Source organism: Varanus komodoensis, unplaced genomic scaffold (genome assembly GCF_004798865.1).
Source record: "Varanus komodoensis strain SLA01 unplaced genomic scaffold, ASM479886v1 scaffold44_3, whole genome shotgun sequence".
In the NCBI taxonomy this organism is placed as follows: Eukaryota; Metazoa; Chordata; class Lepidosauria; order Squamata; family Varanidae; genus Varanus; species Varanus komodoensis.
In genome coordinates, this window is record NW_025336010.1 from 3,223,527 (window position 1) to 3,247,376 (window position 23,850).

Consider the following 23,850-nt stretch of genomic DNA (forward strand, 5'->3'; position numbering starts at 1 on the left):
TATATAGCAAGGGGACGGCATACAAAAACTTTAAATAAATAAATAAAATAAAGCAAGTAGGAGTGGCAGAAATGGCAGCGGTCTGTGTCAGCCAGTATTTTGCATGGCCAGTGGCAGCGCTGCTGCGGCTTGTGGTGAGGAGAATGTTTGCCACCCTGGTAATGCTGTCTTCCTGCCCTGCCGTGTCTCTTTCAGAACCCTGCTGCCTTTGACTTCCTTCTGCAGCGTGTGGAGAAGACACTGCGACACGCCATTGAGGAAGAGGAGGGAATTCCCTTGGACCAAGTGACCAATTTCCAGAAGGTAACCTTGGCTTTACCTTCTGTGATGAAGCAGCATTGTCTGGTCCTGGACAGGAGACGGGACAGTAGCGATCGGCCTGTTCGGGCCCGTGCTCTCTTCCCTCTAGTTTGCCCTCGTTGCAGAACTCGCCTTCCCTTACCACTGCCTGGCTGCTGTGCCTCTTCTTCTTGCTTACGCGCTGCTTCTCCCTTTTCCTCCTTCCCAGCCTCCACTTCTGACCTGCTGCCTCCCCCCCGCCCCGTTGCTCTCCCTGCAGGCCATGCATCTCCCCGGACTCACAATGTGGACCCCCAGCCCAGCCCCCGGCAGCCCAGCCCCATTATTAACCTTGTTTGTGAGAGGGGTTCTGGCTCATGGGGAAGAGCCCCTTTGCGTGCAGAAAGTCCTGGGTACAATCTCGGCTGAAAGCCCCTGCTGCCTGGAATGCCACGGAGCCACTGCCAGCCCTTGTGGGCAGGCCTGGGCCAGATGGACCTGAGGCCTGACTCCATAGGGGGCAGCTTCCTGTGTTCCTTCTCACTGTTCCCTTCCTTGGCTTGGCCCCCCGGCAGACGAGTCTGTTCCTCTCGCCACAGGTGTGCGATGAAATCAAGGTCAAGCTGGGTTCCTTGAGGGATGTTCCCAACAGGATTGAATGCCCCTTGATCTACCATCTGGATGTGGGGGCCATGTATCCCAATATCATCCTGACCAACAGGCTGCAGGTGGGTGTTTGTGCTGCAGAGAGCTCAGGGTTCCTCCTGTGCTCACGTCTCGGCATTGGGCGCCCGGGACTAGTCCCCTGCTGCAGGGACAGGACTGCCTTGGTTGAAGGACGGAGTTCTCTCGGGTCAAAAGGAGCCTGTTTCCGAAAATGGGACTCATATGACCCACCTTCAGCTGTACTTGAAATGTTTTGAGCAAGGAACTGGAAAGCTTTTCTGCCCATTTGGAGCACAGTGCAGAATAAGTCTTCTTTTTGTGCCCATGAGATTCATTGTCATTTATTCTGCACAGAGCATTTCCCACACGGTGCTTGTTTGAGGCAACGAACCTCCTTCACAATCCATGGCTGCTTCTAGGGATTCTTCAACCCACCGTGGGTTGGTGTGACATCTGAACCAAGAGAGCGGTTTAATTGGCTAGCAAGCATCTTGGTGAGAGCAGCAAAAAGCAGCAGGCGCAGGAGGAGGGGCAAGCACTCTCACTGGGTTGTGTAGTCCTCTGGCTCTGAAGTGTGGACAGGCCAGTTCCCAGCATCCTCCCCCTTTGCAGTAGCTCCCTTCATCTCCAGCAGCTCCAGACAGGGGAAATATTAACTCCCCGCATCCCTGTGGGATCTTTTCAGAGCACTTAGTGCTGTGCTTACTGCTGTTCTCTGACCGTTCTTAAAATCTCCTGAGAGGGCAGCTGAATGGTCTGGAAAATGTGGAGCCCCGTGAGGGCTGAGCGGGTGCAAGTGCTGCTGGTGCTGAAGGAACCGGCAGTGGAAGCAAAGGGGGCGATCGGAGCAGGGCGGAGGGCCAAGGTGGGGCCGCTGGGCAATTCAACGGGCTGCCACTGGAGGACAAGAGGGAAGGCAAAGCCCAGCGAGTCCGGCCCTCCACTGGGGCACACCATGGGTCCTCCTCCAAGCAGCCCATCTGGCATACCTTGCCAGCTGGGTGGCTTTGCGTGCCGGGCCATGAGCAGCCATTATTTTCTTAATAAGGGGAGATCCGTGCTGCAGCCTCCCTTCGCCAGAGCAGTCTCTTTCTTGCCGCCTTCTGAGGGAAGGAGGAGAACAGCTGGTGTTCCAATGTCCTCGTGCTTCCAAGGCAGAGGCTGCTAAGGCGTGAACAGCTGGCCGGTGGTAGAGTATCTCTCCCTGGAAATGTGCAGCGCAGAAGAGCCGCTGTGGGCAGGAAGGAGTCTTCCAGCCGCTGCTGTCCTCAGTGGCTCTTGGAGCCACACGCTCCTCCTGGGCCACACGCACGCCAGTGCTCCCTAAGAGGGTAGTGTCAAAGCCGTCTTGTGCCCATTTCGCTGTTCTCCTGGCGGCAAGACGCGGCTTTACCTGGCCCAAGAGCATCCTGGGCTGCTTCTCTGCAACCAGTTGTACCTGTCCCCTCGCCTCTCTTCCCTCCTCAGCCATCGGCAATGGTGGATGAAGCCACGTGTGCGGCCTGCGACTTTAACAAGCCAGGAGCCAACTGCCAGCGGAGGATGACTTGGCAGTGGAGGGGAGAGTTCAGTGAGTGTTTGCCTTGTGCTGCCCCCTCGGCCGGGCGCTCGCTCGCTCGCTCGCTCAGCCACGCTTCTCCAGTCTTGCCCTGTCCAGAGGCGTTCTCAGTATCTGCTCTCCTGCTTGCAGTGCCCGCCAGTCGCAGCGAGTACCACCGCATCCAGCAGCAGCTGGAGTCAGAGAAGTTCCCCTCTCTCTTCCCTGACGGGCCTCCACGGGCTTTCCACGAACTGACCCGAGAGGAGCAAGCGAAATATGAGAAGAAGCGCTTGGCAGGTGAGAAGAACCTTCAGTGCTCCAGGTGGGAACTGTGTGCAGCCGTGGCCTGGTTCTTTCCAAAGGGTGCCTGGAAGGCAGGTGAGGTGGCCTGGGCTGGTGCTTTGGGGGCTTTTGGCCTTTTCCTTTAAACTTGAAGTGTTCCAGCTGGCTGGGATCATGGTGGGTTCAGGTCGCCTAGTCAGACCAGAGATTCCCTTTCAGCTGGCGAGCCCCGTTGTTGCAGTGTGCCCTCAGCCCCCAGGTACAAGGTGGGAGGAGGAGCAGCAGCTCTCCTGGGCCCCTGGTGCTGCCTCCCTCCCTCTGCACTTCGTTCCCTGATGAAAAGTCCAACTTCACTCCAAAGAGGCCATCTGGAGCGGTAAAGCAGATCTCCCAGCAAGTGCGGTTGCGTTTGCCACTTTCTCTTTCCCGTTGGGCATGCCCTGCCAACAGTAGCTCTCAGAGGGCACAGTGTGGAGTGCAGCTGCTGGGAGTCCAGTTATCCCCCCCACCCCGGCCCCATTCAGCACTGGCTGCTTCCGGTAGCGCTGAGCCCTCTGTCCATCCCGTATGTCATATGCCGGGATCCCTCGTGCTGCCCTCGTGCTGCCTGCGGATGCTGCAGAGATCTTTTCTCAAAAGCGCTGCCTCACAAAGGGGTGAGAACATGTGGCTTTTTCTGCCGCAGTCTGGGCAGCATTGTGCATTTCGGAGCGTACAGCCTCCGCCTCATCTCTTGGCCAGATTACTGCCGCAAAGCCTACAAGAAAATCCACGTGACGAAAGTGGAGGAGCGTGTCACCACCATCTGCCAGCGGGAGAACTCCTTCTACGTGGACACTGTGCGGGCCTTTCGGGACCGACGCTACGAGTTCAAGGGGCTGCATAAGGTGCTCCTCTTTGTGGCTTTGATGTGTGCAGCACGATCAAGGGGGGCTTCGACCCCCTGAGTGACCTCAGGTGCTATTTGTCTTGACAGCAAGATGGGGCGCAGCTCAAATGACGCGCTCAGTCTTTCACAGCCAGGGCTCCGCTTAGTGGAGAGCCCTCCTCCCTCTCTGAAGGCCCTTCTGTTAAGAACTGCAGGGTGGGCCTAACCAAGGGACCCCACAATAAAGAAATTGGCTCCAGGAAAAAAAAGATCTTTTGCACAGCCTTGGCGTAACTTCCCGCACATGCAACCCAGATCCCTTTTCGCTTCTCAAAATGCTGTGTGGCCATTTCTCCCACGGTCGGAGGCTAGGGGCACGCAAAGTCTCCGTCATGTGCAGAAAATCTGCCAGGTGCCCCTGTTTTGGCTTCCTGGGATCCAGCCTGCTTTGTGGCCAGGTGCCTCGTTCTTCCCCGTTGTCTCCCTGTCCCTCTGCTGAAATATCACCTGAAAGGATAAGAAGGAATGAGGCGAACAAAGAAGGGAGGAAAGCAGCTGCAGTGAACCTGACCATTTGCTGGGGGTTTAAAGACTCTGGGCTTACAGCTTGGCTCAGCCCTTAATAGTTTTTATGTTAAGTTTTTATTTATTGTACTTGCATGCTGCCCCATAGCCTGGGGGCTCTCCAGGCGGCTCACAGGAAACCGGAAACTGCCTCAGAGTGATTTTGTGCCTCAAAGTACTCTCTTCAACCTGAGTGCATTAAAACACTGACTTTATCCATGAGGGCTAATTGGAGGCAGCCCAGGGCCAGTGTGGGACTTTTATCTGCCTGCTCCAGGTGTGGAAGAAGAAGCTGGCTGCAGCCATGGAGATGGGAGACGCCTCGGAAGTGAAGCGCTGCAAGAACATGGAGATCCTGTACGATTCCTTGCAGTTGGCACACAAGTGCATCCTCAACTCCTTTTATGGATACGTCATGCGCAAAGGGTGAGTGAGGGGCCACAACTCCTGGCTGCAAGGTGATCTTACAGCCCCAAGGAAAAGAATAATGCTCCAAAACGTGCTCTCTTTCTCCCAATTTTTTGCTGGCTTTCAGTTTTAAGTGGGAAGCCATTTCTCCATTTTCTTTTCTCCGAGCTTTCCTGTCCTACTATGCCATTTTCCTTTTTTGAGCATTAGCATTCTAATGCCGTATAACTTACAGGCAGGATCTGCACCGAGGTCAGGGACCAGCCATCAGTGTGGCCTCCAATACGGCCGGCAGTGTGCTCTGCAAGCACAAGCTGCGGATGGGTGCAGGCAGGAGCTGCTGTGGCATTCGCGCCCTGCTCATGGGTTTTCCCCTGAGGCCGCCGGGCGGGTGCTGCAGGAGCGGAGCACGTTATCAGGGGCCTCTCATCCTGTCCAGCAGAGGCCGTCTTGTGTTCTTAAGACGCTTCAAAGTGCATCGTCTCAGTCTTTACAGTGACCTTGTAAAGTAGTTCAATATGATTTCTGCCAACGGAATACCCGTTGTTACCAATAGCAACAGAAAGATGAACTGTAATGCATTTTCAAGTACACTTGTGTACAGATACAGTGCACGGTGCACCAAGACACATTATGTGTTTGTACGCACATGCGCACGCCTCCTCCTTGCGGGGCCCGTTAGCAGCTGAGCCAGAGCGGCAGCCCAGATTTCCTTTTTCTTCTAATGGCAGCCCCCCAATGCCATACCACAGTCCGTGCAATGAGGGCCACTGTCCCTCAGTATGAAGAATCAAGCCTTCCTCTTTCTGCTTGCCCCTTTCTGGGTTCTGGGTCTGGTCACGCTAAATTCTGCCAGACTGTTGGATGTTGTTTAATACGACACAGATGGGCTGAGTCTGACACAGGGCTGACTTGCCGAAAGCCACCTTGTGAATTCACAACCAGAGTGGCATTTTGCACTTGAGCATTCTTGGCTCGGGCTCTCAGCTGCAGCTGCCCCCAGCGGTCCTCTGGGCAGATCAGATCGGTCCTCAAAGCAGTTAAGAAAGCAGTCATTAAAACCTCCACAAGGTGTTTTCCGCAGCCTGTAGTACCGCTTCATGCCCTGTGTTTCCTGTCCCTACGCAGCGCTCGGTGGTACTCCATGGAAATGGCTGGCATCGTCTGCTTCACTGGTGCTAGCATCATCACGCAGGCCCGAGAGCTGATAGAGCAGATTGGGTGAGTCCTGGAATGAGCTGGCACTGGGTGCAAGAGAAGTTGCCAGACTGTTTAGGTGGGCAAATAAACAATAGGAGATTCCAAGCTTGGGTGCATGCACATTACCCCAAAGCAGTCCCCCCTCCTCCTTTCTTGACCCACTGGTGGGTGACCCACTTCTGGCTGTCTTCTCTCTCTGGCTATGAGAAACGGCTGGCGCCAGTCTGAAGGCACTCTTCTCCTCCTTCCCTTGCTCTGTTCCTTTCTGCATCATGCCAGAAAGAGAAGCGAGGTCTCGGGAGCAATTCAGAGAGAAAGAAAGGCATGCAGTGCAAGGCTGTTGCATCAGGACCTTCAGGAGTGTTGAGTGATGCGGATTTCCTTTTACTGTAGGTAATCTGAAACTCCCATCGGCCCTAGGCATCATAGACAACAGTGATGGATGGCCAGAGTGTCAGTCCAAAAACATGCGGAGGGCCACACATTCCACATACTGCCTTAGAGAGTAATCTAATCTTGTATGATTATTTTACCTGTTGTTGTTTAGCAAAGTCACATTCAACCCATCGCGACCCCATGGACAACATTCCTCCAGGCCTTCCTGTCTTCCACCATCCCCCGGAGTCCACTTAAGCTCACACCGACTGCTTCAGTGACTCCATCCAGCCACCTCATCCTCTGCCGTCCCCTTCTTCTTTTGCCATCTATTGTTCCCAGCATCAGGCTCTTCTCCAGGGAGTCCTTCCTTTTCATTAGGTGGCCAAGGTATTTGAGTTTCATCTTCAGGATCTGGCCTTCTAAAGAACAGTCAGGGTTGATCTCCTCTAGGACTGACCGGTTTGATCGCCTTGCGGTCCAAGGGACTTGCAGGAGTCTCCTCCAGCACCACAATTCGAAGGCCTCAATCCTTCGGCGCTCAGCCTTCCTTATGGTCCAACTTTCACAGCCATACATTGCAACTGGGAAAACCATAGCCTTGACTATACACACTTTTGTTGGCCGGGTGATGTCTCTGCTTTTTAGTATGCTGTCTAGATTTGCCATAGCTTTCCTCCCCAGGAGCAAGCGTCTTTTATTTTCTTGGCTGCAGTCCCCATCTGCGGTGATCTTGGAGCCCAGGAAAATAAAATCGGTCACTACCTCCATTTCTTCCCCATCTATTTGCCCTGAATGCCTGCTCTTCTATCTAATGTGACATGTCAGAGTTCCCAAACATAGGCATCAGTGCAGAGGGTGGAAATTCCTGTTTGGTACCTCTTTAGGTAAAAAGAAAGCCAAAACAAGGCCAGTAGTCATAATTCTAGCTCTCAAGAGAAGCTGGAATTACTTGATATAGTGCCTTCGGGTTATGGGGTGGCATTGAAATGGAATTTATTTATAGTAGAGAAGAATTTCCAGTGGATGTTGTCAAGGGCCTTTTGCCTTTTGTCAAAGCATCCAAAGAAGCAATGTAAACAAGTATTGCTAATGAGCTTATAAAATGGGAAAGTAACACCCTGGAAACCTCTCAGGAAATCCTCAGCCCTGCATTGCTGCAGTGCTGTTTCTTTTTTCAGCACATCCTCTGACCTGCCACCTTGAAATCCTTTCCCCTTTCTAGGAGGCCCTTGGAGCTGGACACAGATGGGATCTGGTGTGTCCTGCCAAACAGCTTCCCAGAAAACTTTGTCATCAAGTCAACCAACAGCAAGAAGCCCAAAGTGACGATTTCCTACCCAGGTGCCATGCTGAACATCATGGTGAAGGTGATGAACCTCAAACCTTTTGTCTTCATAGGCGGCCTGCAGATTCTTGCGCCATTGTTGGGCCTTTCAGAGAACGGCATGGAGGCACACAACAGAATCACACTGTTGAAAACCAGTGGGGTAGCATCAGCTGTGTGTAGGGCCATCAGGAAAGACGGTGGCTTCCTGGCCAAATAGTGGCCTTGCATGCAGACGGTCATGGGATCCATCCTTGGCATCTATCACCAGCATGGTTCCAGGTGGCAAGTTGGAAAAGGTCCGTGCCTTAGGCCCTGCAGGCCAGCTGCCTCTCCAAGTAGATAGTCCTAGGCTAAATGGACTGCTGGAAAGCCACTTCCGATGATCATGGGTTTGGCCCTGCACAGCCGCCTTAAGTCGCACAGCCGCCTCCAGAAGGAGAAATGCTGTAGAAGTGGGTTGGTCTGCATACTGCAATTATTTGGAAAAGTATTGGAGTGCAAATCTTCCAGTAAATATCAACTTCTTAAACCAAGCAGGAAGGGACTTCCATTCAGTGCCTTTCCCGCAGCGTGGATGGGATTGTGCGCTACAGCTGTTGAATCAAGATGCATGCAAGGGCAGTGCTGGGTGGGAAATCAGTTGGGACATCTTAAATCTAGCTTTAAAAAAGGCTTCTAGTTCTTACACCTAGAACTAGATGAGCAACCCATCTAAGCATTTCTCGAGTCAAGGAAGGCCTGCACTATGCCACAAGGAGGCAAGAAATGACGCTTCAGTGCCTGGCATATTTTGTTTTGGTCACATAAACAATGGCCTCATCACGGAGAATGCTAGCTTATGATATGGGTGGTTAAATTCTGGGTTACTGCAATGTATAAACATGGTTGCACAAACAAACCAAGGTTTATTAACCGAGAACAACCCAGGAGAAGAACCTATGGTTTGTTGTAGGATTGTGAACTCTGGATTATTTCAGTCATGGACTATTGTTGCATGTGAATCCACAACTGTGGGATGGTTTCACCAGGCTGCAGAAGCGATAGCAAGAGCAATTTCTTTAAAAGCCTGTATATATGCCAGTTATACAGCACCATAGAGGCATTTCTGATACAGAGAGACACACACAACCCTTAGCTGGTTCAGTTGTCTTCCAGACAGGCCCTGGGCAAAATCCGTGGGCTGGAGTTACACGGGAGCCAGGCAATACACTTGACAGTGGGTTGGACAGACCTGTTTAGGACTGCAACAGAAGTGCGTGGAGGGGTGCGGCGTGAGGCCTGCAGTACAGAAAGCGTGTGCATCTCTGCTTCCAGGAAGGGTTTACAAATGATCAGTACCAGGAGCTCGTGGACCCGGCCACTCTCAAATATGTTTCCCGCTCAGAGAACAGCATCTTTTTTGAAGTGGATGGGCCTTACCTCGCCATGATTCTGCCAGCCTCCAAGGAAGAGGGAAAGAAGCTGAAGAAAAGGCGAGAACCCAGGGCTTGAGGGAGCCCTCCTTCACAAGGGACAGGCAGACTGTGCAGTAGACACTGGGAAGGGAGGGGAATTAAATTACTGGAGGAAAATGCTTGGTATGGGGGTGGTTGTGAAAGGCCCTGCTCCTCCAGGTATAAGGAGGCTGGATACAGGCCACAGAAAGATGTGGTGGGGGCTGGGAGGAGAAAGTCAGCCTTGCGCATCCAACGTTTCCTCTGCGCCAGGTATGCCGTGTTTAACGAAGACGGCTCCCTCGCCGAGCTGAAGGGGTTTGAGGTGAAGCGCCGTGGGGAGCTGCAGCTGGTGAAGATCTTCCAGTCCTCCGTGTTTGAGGCCTTCCTGAAGGGCACCACCTTGGAGGAGGTCTATGCCTCGGTGGCCAAAGTGGCAGACTACTGGCTTGATGTGCTGTACAGCAAGGTGGGTGGGGGCCGGGCAGTCCCCTGCTTCCCTGCCGCAGGGTGGCCAGGCGCCGCCCCACAGGGGCTCCGGCAGCTCCGGGGCCGGGCGGCAGACGGCGATCAGCGCGCTGGGGCGACAGGCGCTGTGTGGCTCCACGGGAGGGCTCCGTGCCCCGGCGGAGCTCAGAGGAATTCTGTGGCCGATTCCCGTCGCCGCTCCCTGAGCGCGCACGCCCGGCCTGACGCGGCTGTACACGGCCGGCCAGAAGGCCTGTCTAGCTGCGTCATCACGCCTGCGCTCCTTCCTGACGGCCGGCTCACAGGGGTGCATGCCACGTTCCCGACCCAGCATGTGTCCCGCGAGGCGAGGCTCTGAACTGAGGATCTTTCCCCCTAGTGAAAGTGTTTAGTGAGTCCGCTGGCAGTGCTGACCAAGTGCAAAAGCTCCGCAGTGCAGCCCTCCAGGCAGGCCTGGGAGTCCAGCGTTCTGTCTGTGTCCGAGCCCGCAGGGGCAGGGTCCTCATCAGGATGCACAGTGACCGATCGCTGGCCTTGCAGCTGTCCCTTCCGGATTCTTGCATTCTGATAAAAAGATCTTCTCAGCAGCAAAGATCAGGTCGGACAGGGCTCCCCAGTGGACTAGCTCAGCTGCGGGAGTTTTGGGTGGGCCTCTGCATAAATGCAGAACCAGTACGTGTGACCCCACAGCCACCTGAAGGGAGTGTTACAGGTAAGCAACCGACCTGCTTTTCTCATTCCAGGCGGCCAATATGCCTGACTCGGAGCTGTTTGAGCTGATCTCGGAGAACCGATCCATGTCCCGGAAACTGGAGGACTATGGAGAGCAAAAATCCACTTCTATCAGCACAGCCAAACGCCTGGCTGAGTTCCTGGGGGATCAGATGGTGAAGGATGCAGGCCTGAGCTGCCGATACATTATCTCAAAGAAACCGGAGGGGTCTCCAGTCACTGAGAGGTACAGCAAGAGATCCAGGATGGCAGATTTCATTCTGGTGGGAGTTGGAAGCAAAGTGTTTGAGGTCAGACTTCCTCCAGAGACACGGGGGAAACTGGCTCAGATTTACAGGCTGAAGAGGGGTCTTTGCATGTCTCCAGGCGGACTTCGAGTGAGTAGCAGTAATAAATGTTCCCTTTGCCATTTTCTCAGGGCCATCCCACTTGCCATTTTCCAGGCTGAGCTCTCGGTGCGCAGGCACTATCTCCGGAAGTGGCTCAAGAGCCCCTCCCTGCAGGACTTCAACATCCGAACGGTAACCAGAATGGCGCTCTTCAAGGGCTCTGCTTTCTAGGGCTACAGTGGCTGCTTTTCCAGTCTTAGACCTATAAAGAGTTTTCCTGCCTCAGCCCATTTCTTCCCATCTCCGTGGGCTTAACCAGAGTTCCCTGCATCTGTTATAGATCCTGGATTGGGACTATTACATTGAGAGGCTAGGCAGCACCATCCAAAAGATCATCACCATCCCAGCGGCACTGCAGCAGGTAATGTGGCACGGGAGGGTGATGAGTGATCAGGGCAGGCCAAGGCTGTCGGCTGCCGCGTGGTGGGACGAGGCAGAGGGTGTTTCCCACCCGTGGCCCCAGGCTCTGTTAGGCTCTGTCTTTCTGAACCAAAAGGAAGCTGTTAGGAGCACTAAGTACCAGGATTCATACCAAGAAAAGTCATGTTGCTGCTCATTTAAGATTTAATGCGTCCTTATCTGACGCATTTTTACTATATAATTCCCAAAGGTACTTTCAGTACAGTTTTAAAATTCTAATAATAAAAATAGTAAGATGGCAGAACAAAGCAACAGTATTACGAGGAAAGCCCTGGGGCAGGTTATAACTTAAAAATGGAACCATCTGCCACATTTTGTGTGGGTGGTTTTTGTTGTTACTTTGCGGCAAACAAAAGCCAAGATGCTTGGCATTCTGAATCAAATGCTTTGGGCCTGGCAGCCCTCTCTGCCCTGCCTCTGCCTGCAGATTCATGTGGGGCACGAATGCCGGGTTTCCCTCGCTGAAGGACCTTGAGGCTTTTGTGGTGCAGCGTGACTGGGCAGCCACTCCATGGGTGCCGTTCTCTGTGCTTCTGGTGTGGCTTCCTTCCGTCTGCTCAGGACACAAACTGGCAGCTTCACCGCTAGAGTAATGAAGCACATGCAGTAAAGCTGCCCGAGACCCTTCCAAGGAAGTAAGCGCAGTGTCTTGACAGGTGAAGAATCCAGTTCCTCGCGTCCAACATCCTGACTGGTTGCATAAGAAGCTCTTGGAGAAGAATGATGTGTACAAGCAGAAGAAAATCAGCGAGCTCTTCACAAGTGAGGGCAAGAGACAGGTAAAAGCCCTTCCTACATGTTGCACAGGATGGGTAAAGATCCATTTTTAAAAGTCTTCAATTTTTAAAAAATGCTTTATTTCATACTTGGTTTGTGCCTGCTTTGCTACCAGAAAGGGCACCCAGGTATAAAAACAACAAGCTACTGCATTAAAAATGCAATGAAGCAGGCGGCAGCAAGAGCGAAGCACAGCCACCGCCCAGCCCAGCGGATCACGTGCTCACGAAGGCCCTCCTGGCTCGGGCCTGCTGGAGAGGGGCAGCAGAGGGAGGGCTAGCAGGGTCTTCCTCAGCTGCCCAGGAGGCCCCCTTTCTCTCTGCTGCCAGGCACGCCATTGGAGACGGCAGTTTCACAGGAAGGGCTTCTCCCAAAGGCCTCAAGAATGGAACAGGCTCAAGTGGGAGAAGGGAAGTCTTTCCGGGAGCCTGGTCCCTTACCTTGGTGGCCACGAGGAGATTCCTTTCCCTGGACTTTAGCCAGTCTCAGGATCTAAGGAGGCAGGGGACTTGATGAGCTCAGCACCTGTAGGACCATCCTCTCTTTCCCTGGTGTAGCTGCAGGGTCTGTGGGCAGCCCACTGGGAATGGGGCAAGAGTGGGGACAGCAACCCCTGCTGGGCGGGCAAGTCAGCAGCGGGGAAAGCCACATGCCTTGCTGGAGATGGAGAGGGCAAAGGGCATTCGGCCCATGCAGGAGCTGGTCTGCGGCTTAGCTGTGCCCGCCTGTCAGGAGGAGCAGTGACCACTTGCCCCACCTGTGAATTGTGCCCTGGATTGAAACTGGTCCCCGTCCCGCCCCCAGCTCCCCCAAGTACAGTGCAAGCTGCTGCACTTGGCTGGAGCGGCTGGCCTCCCCTGTTCTCCCAGCTTCTGTGGCTGCTGAGGCACCTGCCAAGGCCGCAGGAAGCGAGGCGCACCAATGCGTGCCATTATCTGGACCCATTTCAGTCCGGCTTCAGACCCGGGTACGGTACTGAATCTGCCTTGGTCGCCCTGTACGATGACCTGTGCAGGGAGAGAGACAGGGGGAGTGCGTCCCTGTTAGTTCTCCTGGACCTTTCAGCGGCTTTCGATACCATCGACCATGGTATCCTTCTGCATAGGCTGGCGGGACTGGGAGTTGGAGGCACTGTGTGGCGGTGGTTCTGCTCCTATCTCAACGGCAGATTTCAGAAGGTGGTGCTGGGGGACTATGGCTCTGCGCCATGGCAGTTATGCCATGGAGTTCCGCAGGGGTCCATTTTGTCCCCCTTGCTATTCAACATCTACATGAAACCACTGGGAGAGGTCATCAGGAGGTGTTGGCTGCAGAATCATCAGAACGCTGATGATACCCAGCTCTACCTCTCTTTCTCAACCGATCCAGGTGAGGCAGTGGCTGTGCTGAACCAGTGCCTGGCCGAGGTAATGGGCTGGATGAGGGCCAATAAACTGAAGCTCAGTCCAGACAAGACGGAGGTCCTGTTGGTGGGTGGTTCGGGCCTTGGGATGGGGGACTTGGGCCATGTCCTAAATGGGGTTGCACTCCCACTGAGGGACAAGGTCCGCAGCTTGGGAGTGCTCCTCGACCCTGAGCTGTCTGTAGAAGCTCAGGTGACGGCAGTGGCGAGGAGCGCCTTCCTTCAGCTTCGGCTGATCCATCAACTGCATCCCTTCCTGGAGAACTACTGCCTGGCGACAGTGACACACACGTTGGTAACTTCCCGATTAGATTTCTTAACGCACTCTACGTGGGGCTACCCTTGAAGACGGTCCAGATACTTCAGTTGGTGCAGAATAGAGCTGCCAGGCTGCTGATGGGGACTGGGCGTTGTTCTCATATAACCCCAGTTCTCCGTCAGCTCCACTGGCTCCCGATTGAAGTCTGGGCCCAATTCAAAGTGTTGGTTATGACCTATAAAGCCCTAAACGGCTTGGGACCTGGTTATCTAAAGGAATGCCTGCACCCATATATGCCCTCCTGCCCCTTGAGATCAGCAACAGATGTCCTTCTCTGGGAACCCTCTGTGAATGATATTAGGTGGGTGAGTACCCGTAGGAGGGCTTTCTCTGTGGTGGCGCCCCATTTATGGAATGCGCTCCCCAGAGAGGTCCGCCTGGCGCCGTCGTTATTTGTTTTTCAGTGCCAGGCTAAGACCTTTTTATTTAAAACTCATTTTAATTGTTAATTTATTTGTATTTATAGGATTTTAAATCTTTTAAGCTGAGATGCACCGGGTTTTAATATTTTTACTTGTATAATTGCTATATTTATGTATTTTGTTTTGTTGTGAGCCGCCCTGAGGCTTTGTTGTGATGGGGGCAGCATAAAAATGTTTTAAATAAAATAAATAATTTCTGGCTTGTGCTGTGGCTGCGTGTGCAGCGTGGGTCTGAGCCCGCGAGGTGCCCCCTTTGCCCCGCACGGCAGCCTTCCGGCCGCCCTGCGAAACATGAGCAGGGGTGCATTGCGCCCTGACTCCTCTGCCCTACCCCCCAGCCCCCATGTCCTGGGCCCACTTGCCACGGTTTCCCTCGCTTCCCCGGCTTGGCCGCCTGGCCAAGACCTTTCCCCTCCCAGCAGGGCTCCAGCTCCTGCCCCCAGAGGGCTCTGTGCCCTCTGTCCAGGGAGGCACGTGGAGCTGCGCCACAAGGGCCGGCCTGCTCTTTCTGTGCCAGCTCCAGGCCACACTCGCGAGGAGCATGGGGCTCGGGCGCCCGTCGTGTGAACGGAGCCTCGAGCCACTGGGCCTTTTCTTGGGTTGCTTGGGAAGTCTGCTTGGCAAAGCTGGTGCCCCATCCTCCGGATGTCTCCCTCAGGTCTGTGCAAGCCTGCCTCGGGAAGGCCTCCCAGGCACCCAAGTCGCCGACATGGAGGATTTTGGTATCGCCAGGCCTGCCCAGCCAGGAGTCCCGGTGACAACCAAGCGTAAACGGATCCCCACCACGGAGGAGAGCCAGCAGCAGTCCCAGAACCTGGAGCTCACGCAGTCCTGGCGGGAGATCCTGGGCCCACCCCCCCCCACTGGCACCACCAAGGTAACGCCACCCGGACTGGCAGCACAGCCAGCGGCGCTGCGCACAGGAGGCACGTCTTCTTTATCAAGGGCATTGGTGCCAGCGGTGGACCAACGGGGAGCAGCGCAAAATTCCCCAAGGGCTTGCAGGAGCAAGCAAGAGGTCTCTGCTTCAGAGGAGCTTGCGTTCGTTCAGACGGCCTCACTGGGGCCACAGGCCCAGCCGCTCCGTTCAGGGACTCAGACTCGCTGTATGACCAGGTTTCACTTTTGAAAAAGCACTTTTAGGTTCCCTCGGAAAGCAGAAAGGACTGTTGTGAGAGGCAGCTGCTGCTGCAGACACATCTCTCCCACTTTCCCAATTCCAGCAGACCAAGGTGAAAGGCTCCTGGAAACAAACGTGGTCCTTTGTTTGAGCTAGGCTGGCAGAGTGAGGAGGACAGAAGCTGCTAACAAGCAACATAAATCAAAGTAATGGGCCCTCCAGTTTGAGAAAAGTGCTTCTGCCCATGTGAGAAGTTGATTCCAAACTGAGTGCTGCCTACTCTCCTCCCTCCCAAAAGGCTTTGTTCCACCTGCAAGGATGTTCGTGCTGCTTGAGGGGCAGATGGCAGGAACAGCCCACATTGTTTGGCATGGCACCTGACCACTGGGTTGACAAACACGCACCCTTCCCCCGGGCGAACAGCATGACTGGTCTGTGGTCTAGTCTGGAACGGGTGCCTGGCCAGCTACTGCCCCCTCTGGCAAAAGGCACATCCAGGGATGTCAGAGGGCTACTCTTTCCCTCTTGCGATGAAAATACCCAGCATAGCTCAAGAAACTTCCTCTGGCACTGAGTGGAGACAGTGGGGAATGCATCTGCAGTTGCCTTGGACTTCAGCTCCCATAAGCCCCTGCCAGCGTGGCCAGTGGTCGGAGGTCCAGAACATCTGGAGATCCACTTGTGGCCCGTGCCTGCTCTAGGACCGTTTCTCAGGGGTCTGCCACTGAGTACTTCTACCTTTTGTACTGAAGACGACCTTTAAGATTTGGTTGGCAATTAGCAGAGTTTCTTTCCAGAGAACAACATGCAACTATCTTCTCTCCGCAGGAGGAGCGCCTGGTCTGGCTGCGCTACCACAAGAAGAAGTGGGAGCTGCAGGCACGTCAGCGTCAGGAGCGCCGGAAGAGGAGGCGGTTGGCAGATGGCAAGGTGGTCCTGGGTGGGGGACTGATCCGGGCTGGCCCCTCCAAGGGGCTCAGCAGCTTCCTGCACCGGACAGCACGCAGCATCCTCGACCTGCCCTGGCAGATCGTCCAGGTAAGGAGCATCGGGAGTGGGCTGAAGCCTCCCAGCGTGATGCAGAGAGAGGTGTGGGGCTGAGAGCATGCGGTGGTGACCAGCATCTGGTACCTGAAATGTTGGTGCCCACCATGTTTCTGGGCATCCTCACTTGGAGGAGGAAGTCAGTTGGCTCTTGGTCCATTTCCTTTCAGTTTGGGGCAGAGCGCAAAGCATTCCTCCTCAGCATTTTCCAACTTTCTATTAGCACCTATCCTGCCTTGTGCCCTCAAATGCCCAGTCTCTGTGTTACTGTCTTAAGAATCAAGAGTTCAGTCCAAGAGTCAAGGCCATATGGTTTGCATGCGTCCAAAGTTTCAGGTCAGGCTAGGGTGTCTGGAAGAGAACAGGCCAGAAATCTGGATACAGATTGGTTTTAACAAGGTCAGAGAATGCGGATAACAGTGCCTGTGCTTTGCCACGCAGAACAGCTCTGGCTGACCTAATGTACAGCCAGCTGTAGCTCAGCATAGCTGACAATTCAAGCCAGTCTGCCGTTTCACAGGAAACTCCCTGTTCAGGCTGCTTGGACTTCTGTTGAAGCTGGGCATGCTGCTGCTTTCTAAAGGGTGGATTTCCTCTGCCTCTGGCTCCTGCTCTTGGGGAGCCCAGGGACTGCCGAAGAGGAACCCGACTGCTCCTCTGGAGCCAGGCAGTCATCTGCGGCCCCAGCCCGTGCCTGACTGTGACTGGGGCCTGCTGTACCGGCCCTCTTCATCTGAGAATTCCTCCTCCGGGTGGGACATGACAGCACCTCCCGAGGGGTGCCCAGGTCTTGCCCCCTTTCATTCTCCCAAGCAATTACAGCGTCTTAATGAAAGCATCGCTTCTTACCTTCATGGCGGGTCAGTTCCCACCTCCCTGTTCTGCTGAAGTGCACGAGGAGCACCGACGCCTGCCTCCCGGGCCCTTCAGCTCCGCTTGTAGCTTGCACACAGGGCTGTCAGTGGTGCACCAGGAAGTCCCCAGCGAACATCCTGCACCTCGCAGGAGCCTCCCGATGACGTTCAGCAACCTTCCTCCCTCGTGCCAAGACATCTCCCTGCCGCTGTTCCAGTATAGCGATTGCAAGAGGGACTTGCCTTTCCGGTTATTGTAGAGCTGACTGCAGGAATAGAGAGGCATCACTTCGGACCCTCGAACCACGGCATCAAATGTTGTGCCGCAGAGGCATATTTGGCCAGACTTGAAACAACGGTGAAAGCCGACACGACTGAAGGATGGTGCGGCACCTGGTGCCCAGACAGCCCAGGACCAGAGGGTGCCGCTTCTGCAGGCCTTCGGGAAGTTTGCCATCCCTCTGTTCCAGGCCGCCTGTGCCCTCCTAGCTGGCAACGCTGCTCTTCCCACAGAGGGAGGGCTCTGCAGGCGAACACGGGCAGGTGCCGCTGTCTCGGTGCCTGCGGCAGAGCAGCACGGCCCTGCTTCTGAACCTGGTTTCCCAGGAGGCCGTGCTGGCTGCCTTTCGGCGCCTCAGTAGCTCCTCCTCTCTGAGCGTCGCACCTGGGAAGCTTGGAGTTGCTCAGGAAGGCTCTCTGGTCCTGCCTCTGGGCGTTGTATCGGCTCAGTTAATGGCAGAGCGCTGTGTGTGTGTGTGTGTGTGTGTGTGTGTGTGTGTGTGTGTGTGTGTGTCAGAGAGAGAGAGAGACCTCTGACTGAGAAGAGACACCCAGCCAGGACCACTTCCTTTCACACTTCAGGGATCGAGGGCAAGGAGGCTGCATTCTCTGTGTAACTGAGAAGACCACAGAGGAGGTTAATGTTCTGAGAACTTTAATAGCAGAATTCATTTCTTTTATTTCTATACTGCCCACAGCCAACACTTTGCATGTATGGAAAGCTGGGAACTAGGATTGTGAACTACTCTGGGCAGAGACAGAGCTGTTTGGTTTGCAGATTTCTCAGGAAGTCAGACTCGCCTACGTTTTGTGTTCTGTCTGGCCAGATTTGCAAGGCAGTTCAGTATACAAAGCAGGTCTGCATAAGATGTCTCGGTTGCTCTTTTGTTCTGCAAGCGCACCTGTGAGGTTGGCTCTCTGCTCTCCGGATTGCCCTTGCAGCACAGAGACGCTGACCGTGAGCCAGGAGAAATTAGAGGAGGTGGCAAGTGTGCTTGGAAGGCTTAGTCAGAACTTGCCCCATGGAAGTATCTGGCCCCTCTGCTCCAGGTGGGCACCGTCAGCACGTCATGGTGGCCTGTGAGTGTCTCAGTGATGCAGGCGGGCAGGTGGGAGCATGCGGGGACGAGCTCCCTTTTTCTGGAAGTGGGGCAGCCGTGGGTGGAATGGCAGCAGCGTGCAAATGTGGAGGCAGCAGGTGAAGGGAGGGGGCTTGGGAGGCGGCTCTCAGTGATGGCCAAGGGGTGGGGTGGTGGCCAGAGCAGCAGAGGGACGGGCGGCCAGTGGAGGAATACTGGCAGCGCCGTGGCTATCACAGGGTGTGAACTTGTAGAGTCCACTCAGGCCTCGCCCTTCTGGGGGACAGGCTGGCCATGGGGCTTTGGACTGCAGCATGTGCCTTTGTGAATGGGGGGGACACTTCAAGGCCGGGGCCAGGTCTGGCCTTCCTATGGTTCCTTCTGGCTCTCAGAATCCCCTTCCAGCCTCCGATTGTTGGTGGTTTCCTGCATTTTGTGCATCTGGAATGGCTAAGCTGCTGCCACGGAGAACTTAATGCCGGCCACACCCCCTTGACTTTAGCCCCGCCCACCCCTGCCATGTGGCTTCCAAGAGCATCTCTGCACCGCAATTCAGCCCTCAGGCTGAAAGTGGTCCTGCACCCCCGCCCTGAGGGAACAGGCTGGCGTGGGGGGACCAGCTTCCTGGCCGTCTTCGGATTGTGTCCAGTGGCTATATTAAAAAAAAGTTTGCTTCCAAATCTGAGAAAGGCAAAGTAGGTGCACCTTGTTGTGCTTCATACTGTGTTTTGCTCACACCTGCTTTAAACGGTTCTGAGATGCCGGTGATTTGTAAACACCATTTGATCTTTGTCCATAGTCATCTCTTCCCTCTCTGCTTCTGAGTTTTCCCTCCGCTGAAAAGCGGTCCAGAATTGCCCCCACCTACCACATCCCGCAGCCTCGCTTTCCTGATAGCTCCCTCCCCCCCCCACCCACCCCACCCACCCGACTCCCTCTTCTCTTCCAGATCGCAGAGACAAGCCAGGAAGGCCTCTTCAAGCTGTGGGCTGTGATCGGGAGCGAGCTGCACTGCCTGAAGCTCAACGTGCCTCGGGTCTTCTACATCAACCAGCGTGTCCCCAAGCCGGAGGAGAGCACTGTCTATAGGAAGGTGGGTGGGGTCACTTCCTCGGCCCGCAGGGGAGGCCAGTGGCAGAGTGTGGCGCAGCGTCCCATGCTGCGTTGGGCCCAGAACCCTAGGGTGATCTCGGATGCCATTGCACAATGGACTTCCGCTCCGGAATGCCTGGATCAATGGGTTCTCCCGCTGTGGTGGGAGCTGCCCCTTCAGCTCGCTTCCCAGAGGCAGCCATGCAAAGGAAGCCCCACCTGGCCCAGTCCTGCCCTCCCCCAGGTCCAGTCCTGGCTGCTTGGAGCCACCAGAACTCCAGCCCTGCGAACTTCCAGGTACGCCGGCTGCCCCATCTGTCCTCCACCTCTTCAGTCTCCTGGCCCATGGGTCTTCTGACCTCGCTCCTCTCTCCTCACCAGAGCTGCCCAGAGAGAGGAGCAGAGCCCCAGGCAGGCACAGCCCTCCTCTGAATCAGCGCCCCATTTTGCAGAGCTCAGGCAGGCGTTTAGCATCAGCCCAGGAGCGAACTGTGAATATGACAGCCAACCAAGAATGTGGAACTGCAGGCCCAAAGGTGGGATCCAGTCTCCTGGCATCCCTCACCTTCCTGCTCAAGGGTGTTCAAGGACAGGCTGGATATGCACGTGGGAGGCATGTCATGGAGCCGGGGGTCAGACTAGATGGCCCGGGAGGCCCCTTTGGACTTGCTCTGTTTCTGTGTTTCCCTCCAGGATTCCACAAATGAGCCTGCTGCTTTTTCCGCAGCCACAAATCATTTGCTGGGTTCCCTGCCTTTGCCATTTTCTCCCATTCTAAAAGATGGACGTTTTTCTAAGGCTTAATTACTAGCTGTAAGACCTTATCCCAAAATATCTCAAATGTTTTGGTAGTTTGGTCCCACTCCTTTGATCCTCACTCTAAAGTTGAGCTGAAAGGGGCAGGGCTGCTATGAACACTCAGGGAATCAAGGCGGGCCACTCAAGCTGCAAATGTTGCATTTGCCTCGGCTTTGGTCCTGGCTTGATGCCTCCGCTGCCCTTGAGGCAGAGCTCGCGTCGCACCATGGCAGCCCGGCGTCCTCCAGTGTCTCCCTGCCCCCTCGCCTTCCTCTGCAGCTGATCAGTGGGCTGTCGGTAAGACACGTGGCCGCCTCTGCTGGCCTTAATTATGACACAAACTAGAGAGGGATGGCTGCTGCTTGGGGCAGTGGCAAAACATTTTCCTTAAAATATAATGTGCTCTGGGGAAGGGTAGAAAAGGGGGCCAAGGGGGACTTGGTGCCGTGTTGCTCAGTCACAGGAAGACCTTCCCAAGCCCTCTCCATTTTGTGAGTGAACAAAACACACCTCAGCCTTAACTTCTTCAGCAGTTCAGAGGCACCCCAGAATACATGAAACTGCAAAGTTCTTCATTGTGGTCTCTGTGCATCACACCTGTATGGGTGCTGCGCCTGCACAGTGCCTGTATTCGGGAAGATATCACAGCTGTAATGGTTTTGGCAGGAACTCTGCACCCCCTCCCATCAATGGGCAGAGTCCCCACCCGCTCGCCAGTCTGCTTTCAACCGCCATCCACTGTGCCGCGGGCTGTTTTGCTTCACTCTCATGTTTTCTCACCTAAAAACCTACTTTATTTGTCTTTACAACTTATCTTACAACTTTATTCCCTATTATTATTATTATTATTATTATTATTATTATTATTATTACATTTCTATGCCGCCCCTTGCCGAAGCCTCGGGGTGGCTTACAACACAATAAAATACATTGACATACAATAGAACATAATAAATTACCATTAAATACAAAAATACAAAAAAATACACTGAGTTACAAACACAATAATATAAAATTAAAATTATCAGTATAAAATAAGTAAATAAATAATATAGGAGGAGAAAAGAGAAGGAAGAAGAGAGTTGCCCTGGCCAGATCATATATTTTAACAATTAAAATGATGTTTAAATAAAAAGGACTTTACCTGGCGCCGAAAAACCAGTAACGACAGTGCCAGGTGGACCTCTTTGGGGAGTGAATTCCATAGGTTGGGCGCCACCGCAGAGAAAGCCCTCCTCCGAGTACTTACTCTCCTGATTTCTTTCATGGAGGGTTCCCAGAGAAGGGACTCTCCCGCAGATCTCAAAGGGCGGTCGGGCATATACGGACGTAAGCGCTCGTTCAGGTAGCCAGGACCCAAGCCATTTAGGGCTTTATAGGTCATAATTAACACCTTGAATTGGGCCCGGGCTTCAATGGGAAGCCAGTGAAGCTGACGGAGGACTGGAATCATGTGAGCATAACACCCCGTCCCCGTCAGCAACCTGGCAGCTCTGTTTTGCACCAATTGAAGTGTTCGGACCGTCTTCAGGGGAAGCCCCACGTAAAGCGCGTTACAGAAGTCTAGGCGGGAAGTCACCAGCGCGTGTGTCACCGTCACCAGGTAGTCGTACTCGAGGTAGGGGCGCAGCTGATTAATCAGCTGAAGCTGAAGGAAGGCGCTCCTCGGCACCGCTGTCACCTGAGCTTCCAATGAAAGCTCCGGGTCGAGGAGTACTCCTAAGCTGCGGACCTTGTCCCTAAGAGGGAGTGTTGCACCATTCAGGACCAGGTCAAATCCACCCTCTCCGAAGCCCGATCCGCCAACCAACAGGACCTCCATCTTGTCTGGGTTGAGTTTCAGTTTATTGGCCCTCATCCATTCCATTACCTCGGCCAAGCACTGGTTCAGCACAGCCACTGCCTCACCTGGATTAGTGGAAAACGAAAGGTAGAGCTGGGTATCATCAGCGTATTGATGATTCCGCAGCCCACACCTCCTGATGATCTCTCCCAGCGGTTTCATATAGATGTTAAATAGCAGAGGGGATAGGATGGAGCCCTGTGGTACTCCATGGCATAGCTGCCATGGCGCAGAGACATGGTCCCCTAGCACTACCTTCTGGAATCGACCGTTGAGATAGGAGCGGAACCACTGCAAAGCAGTGCCTCCAACCCCCAATCCCGCTAGCCTATCCAGAAGGATACCATGGTCAATGGTATCGAAAGCCACCGAGAGGTCCAGAAGAACCAACAGGGACACACTCCCCCTGTCCTTCTCCCTGCACAGGTCATCGTACTGGGTGACCAAGGCAGATTCAGTACTGTACCCGGGTCTGAAGCCGGACTGAAATGGGTCCAGATAATCAGTTTCATCCAAGAGTGCTTGGAGTTGTCCTGCCAGCACTCGCTCCAACACCTTGCCCAGAAATGGGATGTTGGCCACAGGTCTATAGTTAGTGGCCATCTCTGGATCCAGTGACGCTTTCTTCAGGACCGGTCATATTACCGCCTCCTTTAAAGGGGCACGCACTTGACCCTCCCTCAGAGAAGCATTAACCACTTCCAAGATCCAGGTCCCAATCCCGTGCTTGGAGTTATTTATTAACCAAGACGGGCAAGGATCCAATAGGCAAGTGGTGGGACGTACTCGTCCAAGCACCTTGTCCACATCATCGGGCCCCAATTATTGAAATTCCTCCAATAATTTTGGACCAGACGGTAGCATTGGCGTCTCCCCAGAGACCTCTGATTCATTAGTGGAGTCCAGCTCGTGACAAATCTGAGCAATTTTCTCCCTGAAATGCCTGGCAAAGTCGTCACAGCGGGCCTTTGAGGGTGGCATCGGATCTTCCTTAGGACCCGGGCGAACCAGGCCTTGTACCACTCGAAAAAGCTCCGCCAGACGGCATTGTGAGGAGGCAATGGAAGCGGAAAAAAACTTCTTTTTCGCCGCCTTCACCGCCACAGCATAGGCCCGATAGTGGGCTCTCAAGTGTGTTCGGTCAGATTCATCCCGTGATTTCCTCCACCTACGCTCTAGTTGTCTCCCAACCCGCTTCATCGCCCGCAATTCAGGTGTATACCAAGGGGAAGAGCGGACTCTGCCCGGTGGGAGAGGACGCTTGGGAGCGATCGTGTCCACAGCCCTGGTCATCTCTCCGTTCCACAGTTCGACCAGAGCCTCGACAGGAGCACCAGTCTTGTCAGCCGGAAACCCCCAGGGCCTTCAGGAATCCATCCGGATCCATCCGGCTCTGGGGGCGGGCCCATACAATCGGGTCCGCACTCTTATAGAGGGAGAGGCCGCTCTCGAGCACAAACCTCACCAGGAGGTGATCTGACCATGACAGGGGAGTCAAACATAAGTTCCTCACCCTCAGGTCATCCTCTTCCTGCCCCATCGAGAAAACCAGGTCCAGAGTGTGTCCACGTTCATGGGTCGGGCCGATGACGTGTTGAGACAGCCCCATGGCCGTCATGGAGGCCATGAAGTCCTGAGCCGCCCCGGTCAGTCCAGACTCGGAATGGAGATTGAAGTCCCCCAGGACCAACATCCTGGGGGTCCTCAACACCAGGTCCGAGACGGTCTCTGTCAGCTCAGATAGGGAGACTGCTGGGCAGAAGGGTGCATGGTACACCAATAGAATCCCCAATCTGTCTCGTTCGCCCGACACCAAGTAAAGGCACTCCAGCCCTGGTCTCAAAGGGACCGGAAGACCCGTGAGAGA

The 23,850-nt window shown here is 54.4% G+C and overlaps 1 protein-coding gene across 1 annotated transcript in view; it reads left to right on the top strand.

Annotated features, from left to right (window-relative positions):
- The window catches only part of POLE (DNA polymerase epsilon, catalytic subunit), a 61,671-nt gene that overhangs the window by 17,105 nt on the left and 20,716 nt on the right, over window positions 1-23,850 (top strand). The window contains exons 16-32 of the mRNA XM_044444308.1: window positions 196-303; window positions 879-1,007; window positions 2,413-2,515; window positions 2,636-2,782; window positions 3,509-3,654; window positions 4,477-4,625; window positions 5,736-5,828; window positions 7,408-7,552; window positions 8,827-8,984; window positions 9,219-9,414; window positions 10,157-10,371; window positions 10,564-10,666; window positions 10,815-10,895; window positions 11,611-11,733; window positions 14,533-14,751; window positions 15,823-16,032; window positions 19,200-19,343. Coding sequence (XP_044300243.1) covers window positions 196-303; window positions 879-1,007; window positions 2,413-2,515; window positions 2,636-2,782; window positions 3,509-3,654; window positions 4,477-4,625; window positions 5,736-5,828; window positions 7,408-7,552; window positions 8,827-8,984; window positions 9,219-9,414; window positions 10,157-10,371; window positions 10,564-10,666; window positions 10,815-10,895; window positions 11,611-11,733; window positions 14,533-14,751; window positions 15,823-16,032; window positions 19,200-19,343 — 2,469 coding nt within the window. The remainder of the gene's footprint in view (window positions 1-195; window positions 304-878; window positions 1,008-2,412; window positions 2,516-2,635; window positions 2,783-3,508; window positions 3,655-4,476; window positions 4,626-5,735; window positions 5,829-7,407; window positions 7,553-8,826; window positions 8,985-9,218; window positions 9,415-10,156; window positions 10,372-10,563; window positions 10,667-10,814; window positions 10,896-11,610; window positions 11,734-14,532; window positions 14,752-15,822; window positions 16,033-19,199; window positions 19,344-23,850) is intronic.